Source organism: Egretta garzetta, unplaced genomic scaffold (assembly GCF_000687185.1).
Source record: "Egretta garzetta isolate BGI_Z169 unplaced genomic scaffold, ASM68718v1 scaffold292, whole genome shotgun sequence".
Taxonomy (NCBI): Eukaryota; Metazoa; Chordata; class Aves; order Pelecaniformes; family Ardeidae; genus Egretta; species Egretta garzetta.
The window spans coordinates 1,055,598-1,064,259 of NW_009258789.1; the positions used below are offsets into that span (position 1 = coordinate 1,055,598).

The 8,662-nt window shown below is 39.7% G+C and overlaps 1 protein-coding gene across 2 annotated transcripts; it reads left to right on the forward strand.

The window, feature by feature from the left end:
* The first annotated feature begins 319 nt into the window (after positions 1-319).
* Positions 320-8,656, forward strand: RAC1 (Rac family small GTPase 1). Of its 2 annotated transcripts, XM_035889238.1 has the most exons (5): positions 845-914; positions 2,389-2,506; positions 6,564-6,626; positions 7,439-7,598; positions 7,752-8,656. In XM_035889238.1, exons 2-5 carry the CDS (start codon positions 2,414-2,416, stop codon positions 7,880-7,882), a joined length of 447 nt encoding a protein of 148 aa, XP_035745131.1. In that variant the 5' UTR covers positions 845-914; positions 2,389-2,413; the 3' UTR covers positions 7,883-8,656. The 2 variants fall into 2 exon arrangements, with proteins under 2 accessions (XP_035745132.1, XP_035745131.1); XM_035889239.1 differs by lacking the exon at positions 2,389-2,506 and having other exon boundaries at positions 320-914.
* Positions 8,657-8,662: the final 6 nt, after the last annotated feature.

Genomic DNA, 8,662 nt, shown 5'->3' on the forward strand with positions numbered 1-8,662 from the left:
AGAAATATGGTCCAACTTAAAGTTTTCCAAACCTTTAATTGAGACCATAACAAAAATTCAGTGGTGGTGTTAATCTAATGTTTGACTCTAGATAAGGTGTGGGGAGGAAGGTGGAGCGGGGAGGAGCTGGCTGCCAGGGTTTTGAAGGAAATCTGAACAGAACCTTGTCCTGCTCCCATTTGAGGCTGTTCAGAATTAGATCTGTGGGGAAGGGTTTGATGTTCCAAGATCTACAATATTGGAATGTAATTTATCTATAAGCCAGTTTATGAAATGTTTGAATAGTTGACAAATGCATATTGGGAGTAATTTTGCAATAGCAATAAATATTGTGAGGATTATAATCTGTATTTTTCCTCAAATAATCAAAAGTAATGATGTGTTGAAATATTATACTTTTCAAGCATTTTCAAACTTTACTTACGTGAAAGTATACCGTTTTCCAGAAAAGATGACAGTTTTGGAATTGTGTAAAGGGTATCTGGAAATACTTTTCAGGTTTGTTTTAATTTTAGGGAGTTGGAGTAAGGCAATCTTGGTGAGTATTCAGTCAGGTGACTAGCAGATGTTAGCAGTCTTATTAATACTTGTGGGTTTTTTGTCTAAAGATTAACAAAATTTGGTAATTTACCACTTTACAAAATGGATGTTTATGTTAGGAGCATTTTCATTGTCAGTAATCTTAAGGCTACAGTCTATTAGCCGTTTTCCAGCACAATAGTGACTACTGACAATTGTTCCTTAGATGACTGGATGTAATCAGTCTTCCTCCCTAAAAAGGAATATTATTTCTCATTATTCAAGATGAATGTGTTTTACATGTGAACTTTCTCTTTTTACAGTGCTGTAGGTAAAACATGCCTACTCATCAGTTACACAACCAATGCATTTCCTGGAGAATATATACCCACTGTGTAAGTACTTAAATAAAATCCTAAGAACTCATTTATGTCAACTTCTCTGCGCTTACTGCCATTCCAGATTCCTTACTTGAGTTGTTTTGAATCGGCTGCAAGCACCCCTCAGTTTCATTTCAAACCTTTAAAGGAATATTTAGGTGTGTGCAAGGAGAAGCACTTTGGGCTTTTACTGCTTAGCAGAATCATACCAGTGCTTGTTCATGCTCCCATCAGTTTTGCCTCTCTCTGCCCTCTAGGCCTAGCTTATTAGGGACGAACATTTATTAACATTTTATCTTGTTCACGCTCCCATCAGTTTTGCCTCTCTCTGCCCTTATTAGGGACGAACATTTATTAACATTTTATCAGATGCTGTTCTCCTCTAAAATAATGTCTATTTCTGTCTTTAGTATCATTCATAATAATCAGTCCCAAGGCTCAACAGCTTGTAAAACATCATACTGTAGTCAGAAATAGTTGGTTTACATGACCAGAGTTTTTTGTTGTTTGTTTTTTTTTTTCATTTGCTCCTTCCACTTCTTGTGCTACTACTGCCAACCCTGTGCTAAGCCAGCCACAGCTCTGTAGCTCCTCAAGCAAGATTGTGGGGACTAATTTATTTTGGTGCTTCCTATTTTCTTGCATGTAAGGATTCGTCAGTATCCGTATTAGTGTAGTTCTCTTTTTTGAGGGCCTTTTGGGGGGAGGTGTTTTATGCATGAGCGGCTTCTTTGCCCTTTTTGGATGTCTCTATATGTATCTGGCTATCTTACTCTCTGTAAGTATTGATGAGTTTTTCAGATGACAAAATACTTTCTAATGAGATTCACAGATTACTTTAGTTACCCTTCCAAGGCCTTGTTGTCTTAATTACTCCTGTTTCCTTTTTCTTGGTCTTAAATTCAGAGGTTTTGCATTACAGTATGCTTGTGTTCCCAGTGAACTTAGTTTAGCCTTAACAAGTCATTAAAGTACTGATGAGATAAAAATTATGCCTCTACTGGCCCCTGGTTATTAACTTTGATATTTCATTGGAGGGGTTTTTGATTATCAGGTTTAATAAGGTTTTTGTCTTACCTACTGTTTTCATGAAGGACTCCTTGGTTGTTGCTCATGCATCTTCTGTTCTAAATCTTACAAAATGAGACAGATTAACTGTCTGAATGTCCCACTAAGACTGGAAAGTGCTTGCTAAGTGCATCACCTGCTTTCCTGTACTTACTGAGATTAACACTGCCTCTGGAAGAGCAGTGAAAAAGATGATGACTGTTCAGACTGGGCCAAGTCTGGTCCAAGACTGGACCAAGTTCATTTTTTTCCTTCCATTACCCAGGCTTTGTATTTAAAGAACAACTTTACTGTTTCTGGGAGAAAAAAAGATGCAATAAAAATGTTTCCTTTCATAGAGGTCCCAGTTAGGACTCTGTAGGAAAAAAGTTCTTGGGCGCCCTATTCTACTACAAGCTAATGCAGCTCTTTGTTTTTTTAGTTTTGACAACTACTCTGCTAATGTAATGGTTGATGGAAAACCAGTCAATCTGGGTTTGTGGGATACAGCTGGTCAAGAGGACTATGACAGACTACGTCCACTCTCCTATCCGCAAACAGTAAGAACTACAGTGTGAAACTAGAAAGAATCTGTATGGCTTTGTATAACATAAAGGTTTTTTCTTTTTCAACGTGAGGCCAACATTATCACATGTGGAGTTGTATTTCATAGTAGCAGTGACTTGTTGCAAGCTACCTTCCTTTATCCTGTGTGCTGTAGCTGTAATATTATAATCTTTGATGTGTGTACAAATGTTAAAATGTGCATGTTTGTGTATTTGCATGCACTGATACTTTTTGGCTTTTGTGTAGTCGCAGCCTCAGAATCAGCTAGAATGCTTGATTTAAAAGAAGAAAAAAAACCAACCCCTAAAACAAAAAACCCCTTGGTGAATAGTCCCATCAGCTAGTCCATTGATTTTAAGGTTAGCATGCCTGCCAAAAGCAGGGTTTGTTTTTGTTTTCAGGCGTGATGTTTGGCTGCAACCTGACACTGTCACTGCTAAGCACTTGATATTGTTTAGTCTCTGTGAAGATGTTCTAAATGTGAAAGAGGCAGTACTGAATGAAGATATTATTGGTATTGATGGAGGGTGGGTCGGAGCTTTTGAATATACTTAAGCCTGTGGCTATTTCATTACTTACTGTAGTGTGTGCTATAACATCAATGCAGATGTGCTTCTGTCTTCCAAGCTTGCAATTGGTTAAGTCCTGTCTGCATGCTGCATCTTTCCCTGTATAAGGAAAATGCTGAAGTAATCTGCTCTTTTCTTTCCAGCACGACTTCAGCTACAGTTAATCTTTGTAGAGACTGGTTTTCTAGTCTATTTAGAGCAGTTACTTTTATCTGGTGGAGCTGTGCTGTAAGTAAAGAAAGGTGGTAATTTGCAGGTTTTTTTTGGGCATTGATTACTGTTGTTAACTGTCAAATACATCTATTCAATGCTAATAATATAAAATGCAGAATTGTTCTGATTACTTTACAGCATAACTGCTCTCTTGAATAACGTGAATCTTACTTAATGAACTCTGGTGCTTTTTTTAAGTAAACTGTCTTTAATTCACAGATTTCCTTAATTCACTGCTCACTAACTCTTACAATTTGGCTTTCCCGCCAGTTGTGATACCCAAGATGGATATGAACTTGCAAGTCGTAGGCAACTCTAGTAGAAATGCCAGAAATATCTGCCTTTTCTAGGAAAAGAAACAACGGAAAGCTGTTTTTCACTAATATTTAGACATTTAAGGGATACTTAGGAGAACTTAAGCTTTGCTTAGTGTCACAAAAATATTTTCAAAAAAGTATTTCAGAGTAGAAAAAGGTATGTTGGAAGATCACTGAATAGTGTGAGAAAGCAGAGCTGTAAGGGAGAATATTGTTTTTCCCCTATAACAAAGCGACAGAATGCACGTGCATGTCTTCAGCCTGCTAAAATAACTGTGGCTTTCTGACAGTCTGCAAAAGAATTCCATGTCAGTCTAAGCACACTTCTGGTAAAAAAACCTCTTCTGTACACGCATGTGTAGCTTAAGTAAAGGTTTGAAGCACTTTCAGTTATTTGGATTGTTTTCTAATGCAGAAAATGAAACAGGGTAAGTCTTGAACTTCTTATGAAGCAATCTTCAGATTTTAGACTTGTGCAATACGCAAGGTTCATCATCACTTAAGGGATAAAAAACCCACAGCAGTAACAAAAAGCACAGAGGAAGAGAACAGCGGAGCTGATGAAGCCTCCTCCTTCCTTCACTGTGCTATTTAAAGTCACCCCTCACATGTTCTTGTGGCCCTGTTTTCCTATATGTGCACCTGAGCTATGTCCTGGGCAAGGTGAAGGCAGGCATTGCTGATATGTGGCCAATTAACGTGTTATCTCAATTAGCCACCCAGCAGTTCAGCAGCTATTAACTTCCCAGTAAGGACTTTGCCGTAGTGAAGGCATTAATTTGCATCTTTTTCCCTTACTGATATTTTTTTTTTCCTTAAAATATGCAGGAATGTAATACCTTTTCCTTGAATCTATTTGAAATCTACCAGTATTTCAAAATATTTTGGGAAGGAAGAAATTGGGACAGAAAAGTTGGTTGATTTTGTTTCCTCAGGAGACCAAACCAAAAAGAAAATTAAGTTAGGAAGATGCTTTTCCCGAGAGGTTTGCTCTGACAACGCAGACAGGCATTGACAGGTTTATGGGGCAGTCGGTGGTGTGTTGTGGATGCAGGTAGTTGGTTGTGCTGAATTACAGGGCAGCATCTCTCTTAAGACAAAGAGCCACGTTGTAAATATTTGTGAGCATAAATCGCTGACTCAGAGAACGTCTTCCCTTAAATCCATTTTAGGAGTAACTTTATCTCCTACTGTTATTAGGTTGGAGGAACCAATGGTAAGAATATATCTTCCAGTCTGACAGATCAACCTATTGCCGTATGTAAAACTTTAAATAAACTTCAGTTCCAAGTTCTGTCATCTTGTCTTGCTTATGATAGTGATAAATTGGCCCCTATTCTTTAAACAACTGCTTTTCTTGGAACTATTGAATTGCTAGATCTGAGAAATCTGTTACCAAATCTCTTCGTATGAGTTGCTAAGACTAACCCTTTTCTTGTAAATAAAGAGCTTTGCCTCCTACTTATTGAGATTGGTAGTGTGCAAGACACCCAAAATCTTCAAATAATTCCTCATGGTTACACTGAATTTCGTGATCTCTGGAGCTAGTAAAGGAGAGAGTCTGTGTAATGTGCAGATCTTCAGTCACTACAAACCTGTAGAATTGGAGAAGAGAAGTAGTGGCCATAGTATCACATTATTTGATGTTGTTTCTTTCTTCTTCTGGGACGCTGCTATGGAAACTTGTTGGGGTGATGCATGAACAACGGGGTTGCAAGTGCTTAGCAGTGCAGATGTCAGATGCTGACCTAACAAAATGCCTTGAAATGCAGCACAATCAACTAACATTCTGAAACGCCTGATTCTTTTAACACATTTGACACCGGAATAAGTACGGATGCAGAGGTAGGTTGCGGAAAGTTGGGCTTGCTCGAGAGGTGCTTCTTGAGTTTTGGGCCATATGGCAAGATTACAGACTCTGTCTGGTTAGATGGCGAAAATTAATTTTGTGGTTATTCTGAATGCTTGTAGACTACCGTGTCATGTGTGAAGCTCATTGGGGTTTTTTTGAAGTGTATACTGCAGTGCACTTAGTGTAAGCGTTTGCTGTAAAATGTTTTTACTTGCTCTTACTTAGAATCTTTCTTTTGCCTTCAGTTGAAAATCGAGACGTGTAAGGTTCCTGAAAACACCCACTTTTTGCTCTGCTTTCTCATAATTTAGAAGGGGAAGGAGGGTGCTCTGAGGGTGTTAATACCCTTCTTAATACTAATTTGGTTATAAAGAAATTCTGAAGTCGTTCTATACTGACATTCAGTAGAAGTGACAGTTCCACAAGGTTCTTCTGACTTGGGCATGGAAGTAATTGTAGAAGTTACTGTTGTACGATTTTTTTTTTAATGTATACTTTGTCTTTGCCATTTAAGACTACTTTAGAGTAGTATATTATAGTATATTTGTATTTACAAAATTGGTGCCAACACTTTGCAGCAGCCTGTGCTGATGAGCTGTGTGTCTTTCAAGGCTTCAGTCACTTAGAGGTGTGCAGAGAGCACCCAGCCCCTGTTCAGAAGGCAGTCTAACACACCGCCTCACTGCTTCCTCTGTTCATCAAGGATCTGAAGTGTGGTGGTTTGGGGGTTTTTTTTGGGGTTTTTTTTTTTTTCTGAATGTTAGTGAGGGAGAAGAGATAACATTCGGGGAAGAAAATCTTGCAGTTCACTGGCATTAGGATTTTAGCTGCTGGCTACTACAAAAGCTGATTATAAACTTGATTACATCTGTTTGTTGTTGGTTCCCCTCTCTGTGTCTGCTTGTAGCTGCCTGGGAATAGATTTCCCACTGGGAAAGCTACATCTGATTGTCATGTGCAACTGTGTCGCCGACCTTGGCTTCTGCAGGTGTGACACAGGTGGCAGTGTGACATCGATGCTGGTGACACTGGCCTTTTCAGGGTGGTGAGATTGTAACGGTTGCTCTGCTGGGCTAACTTCTATCAACTTGTTTTGTAGGATGTCTTCTTAATCTGCTTTTCCCTTGTGAGTCCTGCTTCCTTTGAAAATGTCCGTGCTAAGGTAGGTACGAGCTGGTATTGGTTTGTTTCTCAGGGTTCAACATAGTGTTCACTTTACAGCAGTGTCTGGAAAATATTAGGTGGGGTTTTTTTGTGGTTTGTGGGTGGGGTTTTTTTGGTTGGTTAGTTTTTTTTCGGGTGGGGTTTTTTTTTTTTTTTTTTTGGCAGGCTATGTGAAATGTAGTTTGGGAAGGCAGAAATCCACTTGAATAACTTCTAAGTCATGGAAGTTCAGGGCATGTGACAGGCTCTAGTATGAATCGTTACTCGATGCGTTGATGGGATAACAATAGTTGATAAGAGTCTTCAGCCAACAAGGGGCCAAGATCACGAACAGGAACTTTCCTTTTAATGCAATGTAAAGACAAATATAAAAAACCAAATGTATGTAAAAATTAGGCTGATGATACCACTTATTTCTTGAATCAGCCAGCGCTCCAGCACGTGCTCTGCCACTGTTGCAGTCCTTCGCATCCTTTGGCAGCTCAGCCGTATGGCCCTGGGGAGACTGCACAGAGGAGGTGGGGTAGGGTAGGGGAAGTGCAGACCAGGGTTTTTCAGGTGTGTGGAGAAAATGCAGCCCTGATTAGGGTAATTATTTAAGGTATACGGAAATACCTGTTGGCTTCAGTAAAAGTGTTTTGCAATTGTCTGCTCTTTTTTTTTAATACTGCCTTACTGGGGTCTTACGCTCTCCCTTTACTCTTGACGGACTCTTGAAAGTGTCGTGAAGGACACCGAGCCTTGCAGCTGTAACATTCAAGAGCCTTCTCGGAAACCTGCCCCCCCCAACCTAACGCTGTTTTTCTGCAGTGGTATCCTGAGGTGCGGCACCATTGCCCCAACACCCCCATCATTTTAGTGGGTACCAAACTCGACCTCCGGGATGATAAGGACACTATTGAAAAGCTGAAGGAGAAGAAGCTGACTCCTATCACCTACCCACAGGGCCTTGCCATGGCAAAAGAGATTGGTATGATGGCAGCGGGATTATTGTTGATCTAATTTTGCTCATGGAAGATGTTGCACCTTAATGAAAATAAATGCCTTTTGTTGTGGAGTCAGCTAGAAGTGGTGCTGCTGTAGCTGGAAAACTGCTCTGTAATTGCCTTTTTGCTTTCCACAGGTGCAGTGAAATACCTCGAATGCTCAGCACTTACGCAGCGAGGCCTCAAGACAGTGTTTGATGAAGCGATCCGAGCAGTTCTGTGCCCCCCTCCTGTAAAGAAGAGGAAGAGAAAATGTCTGCTGCTGTAAGCGCCGCCCTCCCCCACCCCACTCCAAACCCCGTGCTTTGCTCGGAACAATGGAGCATTCACACTCAATGCCAAGTTTGTCTGTTCTGAATTAGTTCTCTTCCATAAATTCTCGAACCAATCAGTTCACAGTTGCATTTGTTTAAAGTATGAAAGTTACCTTGCATTCTTCTAAAAGCAAACTCCTGAAAAGACAAACCTATGTAAAGCCTTATTTTTAAATCCTATCTTGCTCAATTAAGTGTTGCCAAACTATCTGCTGAACTAAGTTGCATTGTTGTGCTACAAACACTAAGCACTAAACCGTTTTTTAAAAAGATTCTTCTTGAAGATGACTCTAATTTCTGTTAGGAAATGCAAAAACACTTTCTAGTTTTTCACAGTAACAGTACCGTATAATTAGCAAAACACTGCACTCTAATGTGTTTTATTATTCAATGTTTTCTCAGCCCACAGTCATTGCATAGCGTTGTGTATCGAACTGAAATCTCTGACAATGACTGACACCCGAGTCACAGTGTAAAATGCTTTATTGTTGGTAAGGGCTTGGTTGCAATCTAGTTCTTGCTGCTGTGGTTTAAAAAAAAAAAAAAAATAACTATTCTTACTGAAGGGTATCTAGTCCTTTTGACAGCGTTGTGTTGTCATGGATAAATGAGAGAGGGGGTTGGATCAAATGCTAGTGCCAGGCAGTATTTTGACACTGTACAGATGACTGACGCTACACTGCCAGGGGAGTTGAAACTGAATTGACTTTTAGTGCAGGTTGAACGCGGTGACC